Genomic DNA, 18,552 nt, shown 5'->3' with positions numbered 1-18,552 from the left:
TTTACTGACTGCCATACCCATTTCCCTGATGGAAGCAGTGGGTCTCAAACAGTAACGAAGAACCTTAAGTTGCTACCCAGAACCCCTTTAATATTCAAGGGAAATGGGATAGATTGTAAAATGTGAGAAAAATGAATTCTAGTGGAAAATCTGACTGTGTAGGTTCCAATTACTCTGGTTCAGACTGAAAATGAAATTGGGCCACAACGTGTCCTTTTTCATTGAAGATGAACAGAGTTTCAGGGGGAGAATTTGATGGAGAATTGGCTTCTAATTAGAGAAGAGTCATTGTATGCAGTGCAGATGGAGGCAGGTAGGTAGGTCATACTCTGGTTTGTGTGGATGGCAAAGTGACTAAGCAGAGCCAGTGGAAATCTAAACTGCTCCTTTCACATTGACCAGCAAATTACAGGGAAAAATAACAAAGGACAATTTAATAAGGTTAAATGGTAATTCAAAATAATTTCAGACTTTCTTTCTTCAGGCAGTGGATAACAAAACATCCTTATTTCTACTGCAGAAAGCCAGTGCACCATAAAAATATTGGGACATAGTCTATGTCTGAAATGTACAATCAGTTCACATGGGGCACTGGCTTGACAGTCGCCCTCTTTGAACTAAAAGTATGACCATGAATACAGCTGTCATGTCCCATCACTGTAAATTTCTGGGTTGATATCAATTCTGGTAAGAAATCCCGTATTTAAATTTAATATTTTCCAATAAACTTTCAAAGAACTTCAGATTTAACTACAACACATTTTGGTGAATTCATATCCTCACACATCACTATATTAAAACAGTATTTTAATAAATCCAATGTACACTGTTATGGTGTGAAAAACAAAAAAGGGCCTGGGGAAAATTTGTTATTTGATATGTTGCAGGACACTGCAAATGAACAACACAAGTCTTTTGAAATGCCTGCTTCTCTGTTGCTCATGAGAGGGTTTTATGGCATTCCAGATAAGAAGCTGCTTCTCAGAGTCTTACAATTATCTTAATTGTTCAGTGTAAGTGGACTGTGAAAAGTAAGGGCATTGTTTCCGTCAATTTTATTTTAATAGCTGTTCAAGCTACATTCAACTTGCTGTTTGCCTTGGCATAAAGCACATTAGGACAGCAGAGAATGGAAGAATGGGAAAAAAACTAAGGACAAGGGCATTTATAAAATGTTAACTTGGTTTTACCATTTCAAATAAAATAAAACCTTTGTGCATAATTACAGTGTATTTAGCTTATCCCAAAGTACCTCTGTGTTCCAAACAGCAATACGGGAACGCTCACTCAATGAATGTCAGTATGGTTTTACTAGGAGCTTTGGTGTTGTGAGAATGTGACCTTTAGGAATTTTCCAGCACAATGGGCTCAAATAAGAAATTGTATTAAGGTACTTCGCATAAGCAAGCAGCCTGATCATTCTTGATAGTCAAGTCTCATCAAAAGGACAGTGGAGATGAGGAAGTAATTGAAAGAGAAAGAAACAGACTAATAAAGACAATAGTGGAATTATGCCTACTCACTTCTGAAGTGAGAAAAAAACATGCAACCTGGCCAAGTGGCCTAAAGAATTTTTGATTTAAAACCAGTCACAAGACACTGCAACCTAGCTCTTCATGGAGGCACAAGGCACAAGCCTGTGACTCCCTCCTTTGAGGATTAATGAGCTCTGTCAGAATCTTCATATGATGACTTCAGCTAATCTTGTGGATTCTATGACAATTTTAGCATGGATAGAGCCCTTTTTGCACACGTATGAGAAGCTGGAGTATGATTAGTAACTGTTGCAGCTAAAAAGAGGGGGCTTGTTAACCCCAACAAGGGCACCAGTGGCCAGTGGGAGGATGCTGCACCTTCTATCTCCCAGGAAGAGCATCATGATGAAGTCAAAATCAATCTAATGCATCCAACAGCTTGCTTACCTCCTCTTTGCTAGAATGAGCACTTGATCAGTCATGTTGGACCTGAAGAACTGAAGGGAAGCACATTATTGTCTCACCCATCAGCTGGAGGACCAATTATTACTAGTGATGACTGATGTAGTGTGATGGACATGTGGTTGGTCATAATTTTAATAACTATCTTGAGATCATTTGGCTATACAGTCAGCCTTCCACATCCACTGGGGTCAGATTCTGCCACACGTTGCCCATAAAATCACACTAAAGGACCAGATCTTTCTAGAGAGACATTCTCTCTAAGAGCTCCTAGGTCCTCTGGCAGAAGTTGACCACAAAGTCACACAGAATGACCTAAAGATTCATAGGGAGAATGTTTTAATCAAATCTGTGAATAATGAAATCTGTAAAAGTCAAACCAGCGAATGTAGAGGGACAACTGTACGTTTAACAAATAATAAAAGTATTAATCATTACTATCTATTTGTATACATATAACTAGGTCATCCTTTCTCATGATGGAAATGTTCAAATCCCTTTACAAAAGCAGGAACCTCATGAACAGATATTGTCAGATCTTTCATGTGGACACGGCTACAAAAAAGCCACTTTTTTTACTATACAGGACCGGAATCCAATGTAGTGTGGGGCTTGAAACATGTGGTGGATTTTTTTTTCCTCACTTGTACTTTCTATGAAAGATTAGAGGAGCCCCCCTGCACAATGTAGGGTGAGGCAAGAAAGAATTCTGGGTAGAGGTTTGCACTCATTTAAAATTGTCAGAAAGACAACAGGAAAGAAATATCAGAAATGATATACCATTTTCACTAGTGTTTAGGTTACCAGCTAGGGTTATTTTCATGTATTACAACTATGTCTTGGGCGGGGGGGGGGGGGGGGGACTACTGGCTAACTGAAGACTATCAAACCTTTTTTCACTCCAGCTGACATAGGCTTCACTAATGTGAAACATTTCCAAAATTATTTATTTACTAAGAGAGGGCAATGGAAAAGATACCCCTGTTGTCAACCTCTGAATGGTACCAAATTATGCCAATTGGTGGGAGTTTTCTTCAGTATGCCATACAACACACTAAAGTACTTTTGTTAAAATACCATCTTCAGATCAACTAAGATATTGCTTTCAGTACTTGACATAGGGATAACACCAGAAGTCACACTCCTTGTCAAGGAATCCCCTCTCGCTATATAACATTTAGTCAGACTTATCCCCATGTGGAGTATAACTCTAAAGTAAACACTTCTATGATACTGCATTTAAAAATAGTCTATAAAAATAGTAAAATACACCCACAGGGCTACCAACAGGTCTATAAATAAATCTGATCCATCAACATCTGGTTCACAACAGAGTAAAAAATAATAATTCTTTGGAACAACCTCTTCTAGATATGTGGTGCAATACATTTTCAGGATGATTAAGTATTATCTGGTAGAAGTCAGGATAATAAAATTTACATTGTAGGAGATGTAAAACTGTCTATTTAGAAACTTAGAAAAGGTGGTATTCTATCTGTTCTGCTACTACACCAATATATTAAACCATCATGCAGGCCAGTTTTCACAGTACTCTATACCTTTATTTACACTTTATCTATATAGGACCTAAACTGATACTGGACTGCATCTACAGGACCACAGGTATTCTTTCCTGCAGCATATTGAGATGCAACAGGTATATCTTTGTAGAAAAATCATCATGTGTGAAGTAGCTTTGAATATTAGAGAAATGTATATCTGTTTCCTACTGAATATATCAATAGTAGTACTGATTAACAAAACATTTATATAAGTCTCACTGATTTCCTTTCAGTCAAATCTGGTTACAAGAATTTCCACTGTTATAATTGTAAAAGCAATGTGAGACAGATACACACAGACACAATTCCCAAACATATCTTTAAGCCTTTCTGAAATAGCTATTACATTACTAAATATCTCAATTCTGTTCCAAAAATCACAGTATGCAGAGCATTCAATAACATCAGTTAAAAACATCCTTTTTATTTTATATGGGGGCAAAGTAATCAGTTAATGCATTAACTATACTTTCTCAGTGATCAGTTTCACATTCATTTGGAAATTTTGACAGGCTATCAGACTGTATCAGCTTCATGGGCACTAGTAAATGTTATGATTTTAGTTAATGTAAGCAGTAGTTATTAATTGTAATGGAATACAGTGCTGATGAGCCATACCTAGCTCTCTTTGGATGTTGTCAGGAATTCCTGTAATAGTCTTTCTCCTTTTCACTTTCTTCGGCCGCCTTACCACAGTGTCTGTGTAAATTAGAGACCTCCGTATGCTGGCTTGGCGGTCAAAGTTCTCCCCTGATGTACAGTAGAACAAGCAAAGCACCATTACTGTCAAGCACGCTGACATCATGCACTTTCTTCCACTTGCTTATTGTAGAAATGAAGAAAAGGCATTAATTATATGATGTTAGCTCAGTCATATAGGGTGGATATACACTGAAGGAAAAAGATACAGCACACAGTCACTTTAAGGCTTAAATATGGGAGGGACTATATACGCTCCCAACAAATGTTTGTCTTTTAAAACTGAACTTGTTATCTAAACCTATCAGCAAGCTGTCAGTGCACCCTATGATGTTAATAATGCATATTTGCACATTTCACTTATATTGATAGACATGAGCCAAATAAAGACTTGTGAAAGTGAATATGAGATCAGGGTCAATTTTGAAAATATTTCATGTTTGCCAAAATTAAGTTTAGTATCTTTGAAAACTCCACTATATTTAAAACAAGTGTATTTTTTTTCAAGAGATTGATAGAACTTGACAGCTTCTCAAATTTAATTAAATCTTAATCAAAAAGCCTTTTAAGTTTCTCTTTTATTCTGAATCCAAATAGCTATGCCAATTGCTAGTAGTATTAACTAGACATAGACTAAAATGGTATCTCAACTACATTCAATCTATTCGGCCAACCCGAGTTGTAATCAACTCAAAATCTTACATGGTGCATGTCATGTGAGAAAGCCTTAAAGCTGACTGTGCATTGTATTGTAACTAAAACCAGCAGCACTACTACAGGCTGAATACCTTTAAATATATTAACTTTTCAGTGAGTTAATAACTTGGCAATTAGAAAAATAAAGCTCAGTTTTGATTAGTTAAATTGTTTATATGTGTTTAGCAGTTAAAATCTCCCTAATTTGTCCCTCCTTTGTTTAGATTTTTCAATTCTTAGATATTCTCAGCATGATTAATATATGTTTTCTTAGATAAAATTCTATTATATGTAATTTTACTCTTACTTAATTCATATAAAGGAAAGGTTGGATATATATAAATTCTCCCCAAATCCATTTTGAATATCTGGATAGCCAAGTTATTTCTCCCTGAAAAGCTTCATTGGCATGTGCTAGAATTTTGTTGTGCATGGCCACTGTTACACAATGCACGCTAATTTGTAATATGTTTCAAATGTCTCTGGAATAGAAGAGCAAAGGCTATAAGACAGCTACTCCATCCTCAGTTATTTGAGTCCAGAGATAGGGTGTTCTTTGAAACTCTGGGAATATGGAAGGTGAGAAAGTGAGAAGCAATAAAATCTTCAGCAAGGGTTTCAAACTACTGGTCTGTTTTGCCAGACATCAAGTGAGAGTAGACTGTTATTCTTTGAGTAGAAAGATGGGAGACATAGTATTGGACGAATAGCCCTCCTATAAATACTAAAGTGGAAGTTATAGCCTCAATTGTGTAGAATATTTACACACGACTACTCAAATATGTCTTGTTTATTAATATGTGGCACAGTGAACCCAATATGAGATAAGCACATGCTTCAGTAATTTGCAGAATGACATCATTTATCCCTTATTTATGCCTTAATTTAGCAGAACCATCACCAGATCCTGTTATTTTCCCTTTGTGTCTGAATAAGACCCACAGCCAACACCACAACATGGGTTAACAAATAGAACACAGTGTTTAAAAAGCATATGCTGCCAACCTTATATCCTTTCCAAAGCAAGCTCAGCTCCTGCTGACCCAAGAAACTAAATCCAGTCCGAAACCTGGATAACCAGTCAGCAGCTTGTCAGATTAATGCCATGCCCCCACAACAGGTTCAGGTTATCCATCAGACTTGCAATCCCACAATCTGTCCTACTTAAAAAGCACTGACAGATGAAATCGGGGAAGGGGGGGGGGCTGTTTCTTCTGTTGTTCAACTGAGTAAAAGGTCACAGCCATTACTAATTAATCTCTTTTAAAGGGATCCTAATTTCTGAAAAGTATGTTTGGGGTTAATATTTTGTTTCAGAGATGTTAACACCATACTATGGTGAAGAGCACAAACTACTGCCATAGGTATAGATAAATGTAAATATTTTCCTGGGGTGGCACAAACATGTTCTAGTCTTTATGTATCAGTTAGAGAGGCATTGAAATAAAATATATTACCCTCCTTCCTTTTACAACACAAAGACAGAAATAGAAATCTCATTGCATACAACAAGATGTAGAATGGAGCCTTAGTCTCTAAAGCGGACTTGGGCAACTCCAAAGCTTAAAAAAGCATATAGAATAATAGGTATCCAAGTTAATTGGTTGTTAATGAAATAATGTCAGTCAGTTGTAGTAACAGCTTAGGTTGCAGTGCTATGGTTTGTGGGAAGGCACTGTGGATCCATATGATCATCCAAGAATTTCTTCTTTCAAGAATTACAGAAAGTTCTACATTATTTACATATATCATTTTGGATCCCTAATGTTGAAGGTAAAAAGAGAATGGATCAAGGCCACTGCATGAGAAACTCCCTCAAAAGGCTTCTATACACAATCCATTAAGGACTCCCCCTCTCCACTGTTTTCAATGACAAAAGAATAGTTTTACAATGGAGGAAGGGGGTGGAGATGAAGAAAATGGAACTGTAACTTAAGAAAATTTACTCCTCCCCTTTCTTCCACCACTGTTGTCATGAACCTGGGAATCTATCGAGGCAATAGTTCACCTAGTTTGAGAGAAGTTATTAGTATTCTACTGTATTGTTTTATTATTCTTTAAACACAAAATCAAAACTACAGTAGATATTAACTGATATCACTACATGTGCCACAGACCAGCCAGATTGTGATTGCATTCTGATAATGATGCCCCACAACCTTTTAGCAGAAGGGCATCGGGGAGGAGCAGGAGACATACTTCATGAGATTGGCAACTCTCCCCTCCCAATGAAAAAAGAATACAGTTCTATGTGTCATTTTCCTCCTTTGGTGCACAATTGCACAAAGGACCTCAATAACATTAACCACCATCCTTGCTTATAGAAAATCTATCATGTGTCTCTTTACTTTTGCTGCCAAGTCACCAAGGAAATTGTGTGTTTTGTTAAAGGATGGAGACAGATGTTGAACTTTACCTTTTCAAAAATGTAGAATGCAAAATTGTATGTATCAAAATACCCTAGCATCTTTACATATACAGTAGAGTCTCGCTTATCCAACGTTCTGGATTATCCAATGCATTTTTGTACTCAATGTTTTCAATACATCGTGATAGTCTGGTGCTAAATTCATATGTACAGTAATTACTACATAGCATTACTGCATATTGAATTACTTTTTCTGTCAAGTTTGTTGTATAGCATGATGTTTTGGTGCTTAATTTGTAAAATCATAACCTAATTTGATGTGTAATAGGCCTTCCCTCCTAACTATTCAACACATTCGCTTATCCAATGTTCTGCCAGCCCGTTTATGTTGGATAAGTGAGACTCTACTGTAATATAAAATCTAATAGGAGTTAGCACAACCAAATCCAACAAAGTCTACAACCCAATTTTGTCAACCCAGTATTCAGACTGTGGTCAATTCAACCTCATGGCAAGGGAGAGAAACACATAGTCCTTCAAATATGGTTGGATCACCTTGCCAAATACTGGCTATGCTAACTGATGTGTGAGTTAAAGAGTCTTGGGTTCCTTATCTTTTCTCTTTGACAATTTAAGAACTAGGCAACTTCTATCCCCTTCCTCACTTGATCCGTCTTGCTTAATACCCACCTGACTGAAAGCTCTGGAAAACATGAAAATCTGTTTGAAATTTTGTGATTTTTATTTGGTCTTCCAGCTGTGAATTTTGAATTTGTTTTCTCTTAAGAAACAACACGTTTGACTTTACTTTCCATAATCACTTTGTCAATAGTTTTTGTCTTTGGCTATAAAAGGTAATTTTATCAGCATAATTTATCTCAAAACCATAAGGAATCCCACTACTACTATAGAAACTAAAAATATTAACTTAATGATGGTACAAGTCCCACAAACAAGACTACAGAAAAGCTTACTTAGTGAATTTTAAAATATCCTTTGTTGTTTGGAAGATGTAGTGGCAGGGAAGTGGGGGGAATAGAATTAAGGGCAAGCCTCTTCTATGAGTAGAAATCCCCTTCTGCCTGCTTTTTTTTTTTTTCGTGTCAGGAGCAACCGGAGTTGCTTCTGGAGTGAGAGAATTGGCCATCTGCAAGGACGTTGTCCAGGGGACGCCCGGATGTTTTGATGTTTTTACCATCTTTGTGGGAGACTTCTCTCATGTCCCCGCATGGAGCTGGAGCTGATAGAGGGAGCTCATCCACACTCTCCCCAGGTGGGATTCGAACCTGGCAGCTTTCAGGTCAGCAACCCAACCTTCAAGTCACTTAGTCCACTACGCCATCTGGGGGCTCTGATACCAAAGATTCGCTGAGAAAGCATCTACCAGAAGAACCAGTTTTTGTTTAAGGGGGGGGGGGGGAGAGAGAGAGAACAGGTTGAGGTTAGAAAGGACCAGTGGTATGCCACTCTCAAAACTGTCCTAGCAAAGGAGCAATGTACAAGATAGATGATAGCCCAGGGTAATCCCAAGTAATCTCCCAACTCTAGGTACCTTGGTCAGATAATACTGAACTCAAACTTTGCAATATCTCAAGAAAAAATGTTGCAAAAATTAACTGCAGAAAAACTATTCTCCAAGTTTTTATATCTCAACACACAGCTGATAACGGAGCATAAATCTTTCCATTAGGGATACAGTTTTACATACACGATACAGAAGGCATTATGTTACCATCATTCTTCCTAAAAATCTGAGGAACCCATTTTTCTGTTCCTTCCTATTTCACTAGTAATTTTATCAGTACTTCATAGTCAACTTTCACCCCAGGTTTCATGCAACCTTTTAATTTGTTTCATAAGCATTTAAATCTATCCAAAATCCCTTGTTGTTCCTCACCACGTAGCAATATAATAAATAGCCTACCTGTTACATTAATAGGTATAACATCTGTTTGGACTGCTTGAGCTTGCTGCCGCATTTTCTCCTCTGGTGTTGGCAATGGAAGTGATTTCGTCCAGTTTGTTTGAGTGTTGATATCAGAGAATTCATTTGAAATTGGTGTTTTGGGTCTCTTGATGCTAAGAAGCTTTTCCTCTTCAGGAGAAGGGGTTGAACACTATAAAAGAAGACACTATAAAATTCATCGCAAATGGCATTTTCTTACAAATGTATCTTAATATAAAATAAAATTGTTTCAAAGTGAAAGCATACAGCATATGAAAATCACTTTCCTGACTTTGTCTGCTTCTAACAAAAGGTGAACCATTCAGATCTTCTTCCATCGAATATGAATCAATTTTAAATAAAATCATCACCAGTTTTTGTATGGGCATGTGGTTTAAAGCCTTTTCACAATAATATTTTGAAATAAAAGGGGCATGGGTAACCATAACTACTACTTTCAAAAGATATGCCTCTGCTATAATTCATTTGGTATACACTGAATCTAGTAATGATTAACGTAGGTTAATCTAATTCATAGATTAGACAAGATATGGGAAATCTCAGTCCATGAGTCAAATCCAGTCTTCTTAACGTCCCAGTCTGACTTTCATGGGTTCACTAGATCACCTAATCTCCAGCCTCATTATTTGATAGGTCTCTTGGATTTGTAGGTTTCCTCCCATTCTACAAATAGTGAACTGCCTCTTCTAAGATTTATTCATTGATAGTTAGAGCTGTAAGTTAAAACAGATTACCATTTTTGATCCCATTCCTTAGCCTTTAGTTCAGCCCACTACTGGAATGCACCTCCCTCAATCTTCACTGATTCAGATATTTAAATTGAAAGAAGTTCTGCATCACTGCATTATTAATCTGTTCTAAAACCTCTCACATAAGGACATACAGTGACTAAGAGACCTAGACTTTTATCTGCCATTCCTTATCTCCGATACTAAACTAGAAAATAATAAAATCCAAATCCAACTCTATCTATTTCAAATGACAATTTCACCTTTTTGTGTTGGAAGCCAATAAAGATGAAACAATAAGAGCATCCTTATTGAGCTTGATTGAGTCTGAATTGATGTTTTATATGTTGCATGTGTTTTATTTTATCGTATTTTATATTGTGTTCACTTTTATGTTGTTTTTAGGCACCTTGTGCCATTTGTAAGCTGCCCCAAGTTTCTTCGGGGAGATGGTGGCAGGATAAAAGAATAAAGTTGTTGTTATTGTTGTTATCCTTCTTTGAATTTTCTGCATTTCAATAAAACCTCAGAAGAATCTTCCAAGCAAGATGTTTTTTTGAAAAAACGTGCTTGCTAATTCAACACACAATGAAATATACTCTTTTTAAAAAGCCACCATTTGCTTTTCATATTAGGGACAAATAAATATTTAGCCATTTCTGTTATGTCCTATCAAGAAAGCAATCTTCACAACCCACATGCAAATCCTAATCCCACTCCACCACATTATCAGTGAAAAGCAACAACTGAAGGTTCACTTATGTTTAAGAAAATTTGCTTGATTAAATTTAAGAACTCATTGTGTAATGAAAAGTGAAAAGAAATCAGATGGATATTCTGTTCCAATAAACAAAGTACATTCCCACTGACAACATGTGCAGTATGTTCAACAATATGTGCATTAATTCACAAAGAACACTACAAATGCTAGCAGATTGCATAATGATTAACAATAATCATTATCCTATCAGATAATGCAACTTCATACTTCAATATGTATGAGTTAATCTTTGACTAGAGCTTAGACTGCTTGCAATTATAACATGACTCGCATCCTCTGCTTCTACATAGCAAAATGCAAACAGCATGATACAGTCATGATGCTTGGATGCAGCACTTAGCTGATTCAGTAGGGACGTTTTTTTTTTATAAGAAATGAGTGTTTTTGTATTAAAATACACCTATAAATTTTCCCAGGCAACAAGATCACTACAAGGTAACTCCACTTCCGCTTTTGTTTGTACTGTACTTTCTTATTTTTGTTATTTGCCTGCTTTCCTACAATATGATAGATACCTTAAAACACAGAACATGAACCTTACAAAGCAGTATTGTTGTATTAAATCAAAGGACCATTTCAGTGAAGAGATTCTTAAGCATGAAGTAGAACATAGAATACTTACTACAAGATGAGACATTAGGAAAATAGCTTTTTGCCCATTTCACAAGTCCAGAGCGTATTTTACAAATATGACTTGCACAAAACAAGAGAAAATACAATTGCTATATTAAGAAATCTCCTGTAATGTTTTCATTTTCAAGTCCCACAGACAAAAAGATAAACTAAAATGTTATGCAACTGATCTATCTTTTAAAGTCTGCCTTCTTTAAACTTCCAAAGAGGCTTTTCTTAAAATATAGTGCTTGGTCGTGATAAGCCCCACTAACCTATTTTTTATCTGGTTGGCTGACACTGTTGAAATAAATAACTGTCATGTTATGTTGACCCTGTATTGTATCCTCAAACCCAGCTGCCATAAGCCAGTCACTGGGGGCACTCTGAGACAAAGATGGAAATGGATGCTCCAGGATTTTCCCTTTTTCCAAGGAAATTGCACAACTGCTAATAAAGCATTTCTTAAAAGCAGCTGTAACATAAAATACTGGTCAGAGAAATGTCAACACAGAGACGAGGGGGAACATACTGGAAGTAAAGCAACCATTCAGTCAATAAAAATTTCAGGTCTTAGCTCTTCATACTGATCAGCTTCATTGATCATGTACCAGAAGTCAGAATGACACAGCTCTTGTCTGAAAGTAAGCCTGAATGAACAAATTGGAACTTCCACATTCACTTAAGATGGTTCTATTAATTTACTTGCTTCAGCATCAAAACACTGTTCATATATTTTCTAAATGTCCTTTCCAGGGGTATATTTACTATATATACTTTTATTTTTTCAAAACATTCAGAGGTTACCTAAAACTCAAACTTTTGGATGACAATTTGGTCTTCACTTACAATACAGAAACCCCTGAATGTTAATCACTGGTATTCATTTATTTAACAATAAAATTGCCTAAATAATTAAACACAGTAAAGCTTTTTGACAATGAAATATGCTGACTTAGAGTATAGTGGAATCTCCTTCTTGGGAAGTTTTGAAACAGAAGCCTAATGGCCATCTGTCAGGAGTGCTTTGTGTGTTCAACTGGACAGCCCTTGGGGTCTCTTCCAACTCTAGGATTCTGTTATTCTAAATACAATACACAGAAAACTACTATTAGTAGAAATTGTTGCTCTGACTTATGGCAATCCTATCCCAGGGGTTGCTTAGCAAGACTTATTCAGAGGAGGGTTTTGCCATACATTTCTCTCAAAAATGCAATGGGATAGGAACTGCCAAAAGTCAGCCAGACGGTTTCCATGGCTGAGTAGGGATTGGAACCCTCTCCCAGAATCCTAGACCAATACTCGAACCACTACATCACTTTCATTTTCTATTTATCTTTTACATTCCTTCTTCTAAGTTTATGCCTTCAGAAAGTGTTTTATGAAGTTCAAACAATGAAAAGGCAAAACAAAAAGAGTATTTGTGTGTATTTCTAGGTAAATGAAAATATTACATTTTGTTTTATAAAATTGGGTGGAGTCTATCCTATCAGAGATGTATTAACAGATGCTGTTCCATATCTGCAGCATGAAGTAGTTCCTTTCCCAACCAAGAAACAATCTGGCCCCAGGGGTGCCAACACCTTTACTGACCAGAAAATGCAAACATGCAGTTCCCAGTTGCACTTCCTCCAATGAGTATGCAAAAGGATCTTGCAGTCCCTTGGAGGCTAACTAAGAGGACAAGGTTGCTAGCAGAAATTTATGAAATCAAAGGAAGTCTCTAAGGTGCTACAAGATCCCTAGGCATACTGATATTTCAGACTAACAGCTATGTTTTTGAATATTGCAGATGGGGCAAGACAAATTAGGTTACTCTACTGGATCTTCAGCAACTCATTGGAAATTCAGAACAATTATCTCATTTCTCTTCTGCTGGCTGGTGAATCAAAGCTAGAGCTGCTCTGTTTTCCTCCCCCAGCTGGTAAATGGCCATGTAAGTGCCCTTGGGGCATTACAACTTCCTTGAGGAAGGTCATGTACATGAGCTACTGAACAGTTTCTTATGGGACATCCAAAAGAAGACACGCACACATGTAAACCTGAGTTACATATGGACATGACTTCAGAAGAATTTCATCTCTTATATACCTTTGAAGACAGTGTCTCTCTTCAAATGTTTAGTTAAGAGTATGTTCAGATAGTGGCTTCCTCATTCTGTTGCATTTTGAAAACACAACCAAAATCCAGGAAATGCCTGGGAGAAAAGAGGATTTTTGTCCTTTGTTTATCTTGGATATATCTATTGCAGAATGTCAGCTCTGCATGGTTGTTCTTTTACGCTGGAGAAGTATAATTATCACGTTTATTGATTCTTAAGAGTAAAACATACCAAATATACCAGTAATCATTTTTCATTTCAAATACATATATCTTATAACATTCAATAAATTACTGTGCAGTACGCAACACACACTATTCTAATAATCTAATTTATGAGAAAATTCAGAATGGTTAAGATTACTAACTTTAGTATCTAATTAATACATAATACACAATTTGGTGGGCAGCTAGTGTTAACAAAATATGTTGTTAAAAATAAGTTATTCATTAAGTATCCAAATGGCGGTTCCCAGTTGCCAACAGAAGAGGTAGTAATTTTGAAAATAGTACAATTGTTATTATAATATTTCTTTTGTGCAAAGAAAAAAGCAGTAGAAGCAAGTGAAAATTAAAAATAAAAGCACAAGTCAGACTTGAGGTTATTGAAATATAACAGCTACATCAAGCTGCAGATATTACAGCTGGATGAGCCCAGTTTTGGGCTAGATACCTTGATTTTCCATGGAATCAAACAACAGCAGGCATTAAGGCAAGACTGAGGGAGGCAGTCTAACAGACTAGACTGTTGAGTGAGAGAGAAAAAGAAAGTGAATGAGTGGCAAAGAAAGGAAAATGGGGAACATACACACAAATAAAAAGACACAACAGACAAAGTATATATAACAACCATAGTAGGCACAATTTTAGAAAGTAAACAAAAGTGGCCACCCGATAATGTATTTCTGATGTGAAACAAATGGGCTTGTGGCAAAGAAAGAACCAGGAGGAAGAAGAGCACTACTGGGATGTCATGTTTTAAATAAATGAACATTGGATAATAAAAGGAATGAGAAACAGCACATTAAGTGAATTCCTGATGAGGAAAAGTACACAGTACCTAAAAACTACCTTTACAATTTCAGTTGTATACAGAGTTGAAATTGTAAAGATAACTTTCTGACACCTTGTAATTCAATAAGAGGCTACCAGAAAAAAAAACACTGCTTTCAAACTATTAACCTGAATTGTGGTCAATTCTCATACTGAAAAATGGCTTCATGCAATTTGTCTCTTATCTGGGCCAAGGAATACCTTTGGGGGTTGAGTGACAATTCATGAACAAAACAAAGATACATGACAATTCATTAATCAAAACAAAAACCTTCCAAGTTGTGGATCATCTTTGGTCCAACCAGACTATTATCTGTCTAGCCAGGAATTCTATGCTGACAGACAGCAGCTTTCTAGGCTTCAAATGTTAAATCCTTCATCCATCCATCTGTTACCTTCTTATCTAATGTAGCAGCATAGTCAATAACAACAGCCAGTAAAGTAACACCCCCTCAGATGGTGAAAAGGAAGAACTTCCAAAGTTATCTCTTACTTCTTAAGATATTTTCTTACAAATATGTTAAAATATTGTTTACTCAATACACTCAATATAAGACTAGAAATTTTAGTCAAAAATCAATCCAAAAAAAGCTGGATTGACTTATCCATGTATCAATATAACTACAGTACCTTAACTCTTATTTTTAAAAAGGAAGCACCCCCACCTCTGCATACAGTGGCAAAAAGCAAATCCCTCCTGGGAGGACCTAAAAGAAGCACCGATCCCCTCGACTCTTTTTGCCACAGTTTTGCTTCTGCTCTTTTTGAATGCCTGGGGTGGGAAAATGATGGTGGTGAGGCAGCACTGGTATTTTTCCCACTACAGAATGACCCTTGACTTATCCACGGATCATTATTAAAATCCATAATTTTGGACCCAAAATCTGTCCTCTACCTATGAGGCTGACATACTTGAATATATATGATATTCCTTCCAGAAATCTTCTTAGCCCCATGAGGTTCCTCATCTCAAAAGGAGGGCAATGCTGCTAAGACATGACTATGTAGCCTGGAAACCAAACAACCATCCAATGATTCTGACAGTGAATGCCTTCAACAATACAATTTAACAATCATTGGCAGAAAAAGTTAATTTTCCAGACAAAAGTGATTGTGTTTTGAGTGCTCTAATATTAAACAGGCATGGGAAAACTTTGATCCTGTAGGTGTTTTGAACTTCAAGTCTCACAATTCTTAACAACCGATACGAATTGTGGGAGTTGAAGTCCAAAACACCTGGAGGACCAAAGTTTGCCCATGCCTAATATTAATAGGCATGTTTACAATCTCCCCATTTTTCAAGTCATCACAGTGTTCCTTAGTAACACACATATAATTTTAGTTTCTCTTCAGATTATAATGATGCCCTCAATTTTAAAAGTTTAAGATTTGTCCAAGTGAACACTAGTTATTTTTCCCATTTCAAATAAAAACAAGGTTGCAAAGCAGTCAGGAAGTACTGAATTACAAAGAACTTCACATTCCATCCCACCCCCAGTTACTCGAGAAAAGTGCCAGTTCAGAAATTAGCTAAGACAAAATGTTTACTGTAAATTTAAACTGACTGAATTCTAGACAGATTGACTTGAAAATAATCCACCCCACCTAAAGTTCTCCAAGTACAAATAGCCTGTGCATGTAACCACAGACTTCAGGAAATCATGTTGCATCCTGGGCTGAAGATACTACTGAGTCTTCCAAGAACTTAGGATGAAACATCATGCCCACTGTTTTTAAAGTACGGCATCAGTACTTCAGGATTAAGAGGGACAGGTTTCCTGTTGTTTTTTAAATGAACTACAATGGCCACTCTGTCCCTGCTTCTTTGCATCTAGGGAAACTGAAGCATTCAAATATTGTCATCCTAATTGATGATTACAAGTCTTTGGACTACCTTGAGAGAAAGACAAGCTAGTAATGATTGAGCTGTGATCGTGCATTGTGAATTTGCAAGGAGGAAAAATAAAGAGTTAATCAGAAATGATGTGCAAATGAAGGGAGGAGGGAATGCAAGGAGAATGGCCATCAGAAAGAAAGGACTATGGGATTGGACAAATAAGAAAAGAGGACAGAAGGAACTTAAGAGAACAGCTGAAGTCATTAAAGAGTAGAAGTAAGGAAAACAAAGTCAGCGAACCCACATAAAGAAGGAGAGAGATTTTGGCTACAGGAGTTGGGAGGGATGATCTGTGGGGTAAAATGGTTGGCAATGAAAAAGATTAAATTGCCTTTAAAAATAAGCTGTATAAAAGGAGAAAGAAGAGTCATGATTCTTTTCCATCCAGTTCTGCTTTGTACGTATCACTGTGCAAATAAGCACCAGGTGAAGAAGGAGTAACCTTGCCATTACCTGCTGCAAGATCCGGGGGGGGGGGGGGGGTCCAAGACCCCTTGTGGAACCGTGTATAATAGTGAGCTCTATAAATTGACCATACATGGGCCAGAGGTAAATCACAGAATTGCACTGGAGGACTTTAAAAAGCCCATATATACTTCCAGGAGATAATATGTTTTGGAGTGTGGATAAGTGACAATCCTGATATTGAGTTCACAGATAAGGGGGTCATATTATATTTCTATGGCTAAAACTCAGTTTCAAAATGAGCTCTGAATCTAAATAATATATAAAGCAATAATGATTCCATTTTCTATTTATTCACAGAAGGAACACAACCTAATCAAATTTGTTTTTTTAAATCAGTGAGTGCCTTCGCTTAAAACATTGCCATGAATATTACGAATATTTGTAATTTCCTCTATAAATTGAGAAACCTTATAGAACAGCATGGCCTTTAAGATTCAGCATACCATTTTACAATATGGAACAGAACAGTTGTATCTTTTGCAATTCTGCAGCTTTGTGTTGACTCTGTTTTAGATTATCTGTGCAATGTACTCCAATATCTCACTGTGCGCCAATTGCCTTACCTTTGGTTCAATTTCTTCGTAATCATCCTGGTAACTTCCACAGATTGCACTAGAAGACGACGAGAAAGTTGGACCCTGAGAATAATACTGAGAACTTCTGTACCCATCTCTTCTGAGCTTGTCACATTCTGCGGATAGTGGAGAGAAGACAGGAAAAAGGCAACATTACTCTTCTTGTCGCTATACAGAGACTCTAGAGCAGCCATGGGCAAACTTTGGCCTTCCAGGTGTTTTGGTCTTCAACTCCCACAATTCCTAACAGCATACTGGCTGTTAGGAATTGTGGGAGTTAAAGTCCAAAATACCTGGAGGGCCAACGTTTGCCCATGCCTGCTCTAGTGCAAAAATGGAGAAAGAGTGGTACAGTATTTGGTCTGAATTTTCTGACATACTGCTACCACAATTCAGCGGTACTTTAACTATAATACTTTCTAGGGTTTATCAAGAAGTTAGGGTGACATAGAATCCCTTCCATCACTTCTAAAGAGAAGCCCAGGAGTGTCACTTGCAGGTGTCATTTTTCAGTAGTACGGTTATGTTGGTGGTAGCATCATCACCAATTTGGGAAACTGTGTTTCAGTAGTGGCAAAACAGTGTGTGGTAGAACATTTGGGCAACACCTTGACGTGCACAATGGTTGTGTTTCCAACCCATAAGGAAAGGTGTGAAAAGGTAGGAAACTCTCTCATTTCAGATATCCCTGGGGGGAAAAGTGACAAGATCCAGAGAACTTATGTATAAGGGATCCACCGATTTGAGACCAAGATACGCCTCCAGCTACTGTGGCCTCATTCTCCTTTCCAGAAATAAAACAAACTACGTGCTGTCTCAGGTGGCTGAACATGCAAAAATCCTATGTAAAGTCGTACTATGTATTTTTGACATTAATACTGAAATCTGAAATATATACAGAAAATCTCAGGAAAAGCAGAAATCTCTGAATGAATTCTACCATGCAACTGGATAAATGTTTTACTGATTTAATGCATTTCACTTTACAGTCTCTCATTACAGTTCCATGGACTACTACAAACTTGCTCCCAAAAAACCTAAATTGTATTCTCCATCAGGCACATGCCAATCACTTACTGGAAAATTGACCCAGGACATCCAAAGCAGTTA

At 36.9% G+C, this 18,552-nt stretch overlaps 1 protein-coding gene and 1 long non-coding RNA gene across 10 annotated transcripts in view; one reads left to right on the top strand and one right to left on the bottom strand.

Moving 5' to 3' along the window:
* Nucleotides 1-18,552, bottom strand: part of nhsl1 (NHS like 1) — a 187,997-nt gene that overhangs the window by 10,795 nt on the left and 158,650 nt on the right. For 5 of the 9 annotated variants that reach the window (XM_062978226.1, XM_062978177.1, XM_062978190.1 and 2 more), the window contains 4 exons: nt 17,431-17,558; nt 14,123-14,194; nt 9,187-9,379; nt 4,118-4,249 (listed from right to left, as the gene is read on the bottom strand). In XM_062978226.1, coding sequence (XP_062834296.1) covers nt 4,118-4,249; nt 9,187-9,379; nt 14,123-14,194; nt 17,431-17,558 — 525 coding nt within the window. The remainder of the gene's footprint in view (nt 1-4,117; nt 4,250-9,186; nt 9,380-14,122; nt 14,195-17,430; nt 17,559-18,552) is intronic. The other 4 variants (XM_062978198.1, XM_062978209.1, XM_062978224.1 and 1 more) reach the window with 2 other exon arrangements.
* LOC134298359 (uncharacterized) overlaps nt 1-18,552 on the top strand; it is a 179,050-nt gene that overhangs the window by 3,771 nt on the left and 156,727 nt on the right. The gene's annotated exons all lie outside the window — the stretch shown is intronic.

Source organism: Anolis carolinensis, chromosome 1, assembly GCF_035594765.1.
Source record: "Anolis carolinensis isolate JA03-04 chromosome 1, rAnoCar3.1.pri, whole genome shotgun sequence".
NCBI classification, from domain to species: Eukaryota; Metazoa; Chordata; class Lepidosauria; order Squamata; family Dactyloidae; genus Anolis; species Anolis carolinensis.
This window is presented reverse-complemented; position numbering and strand designations above follow the sequence as displayed.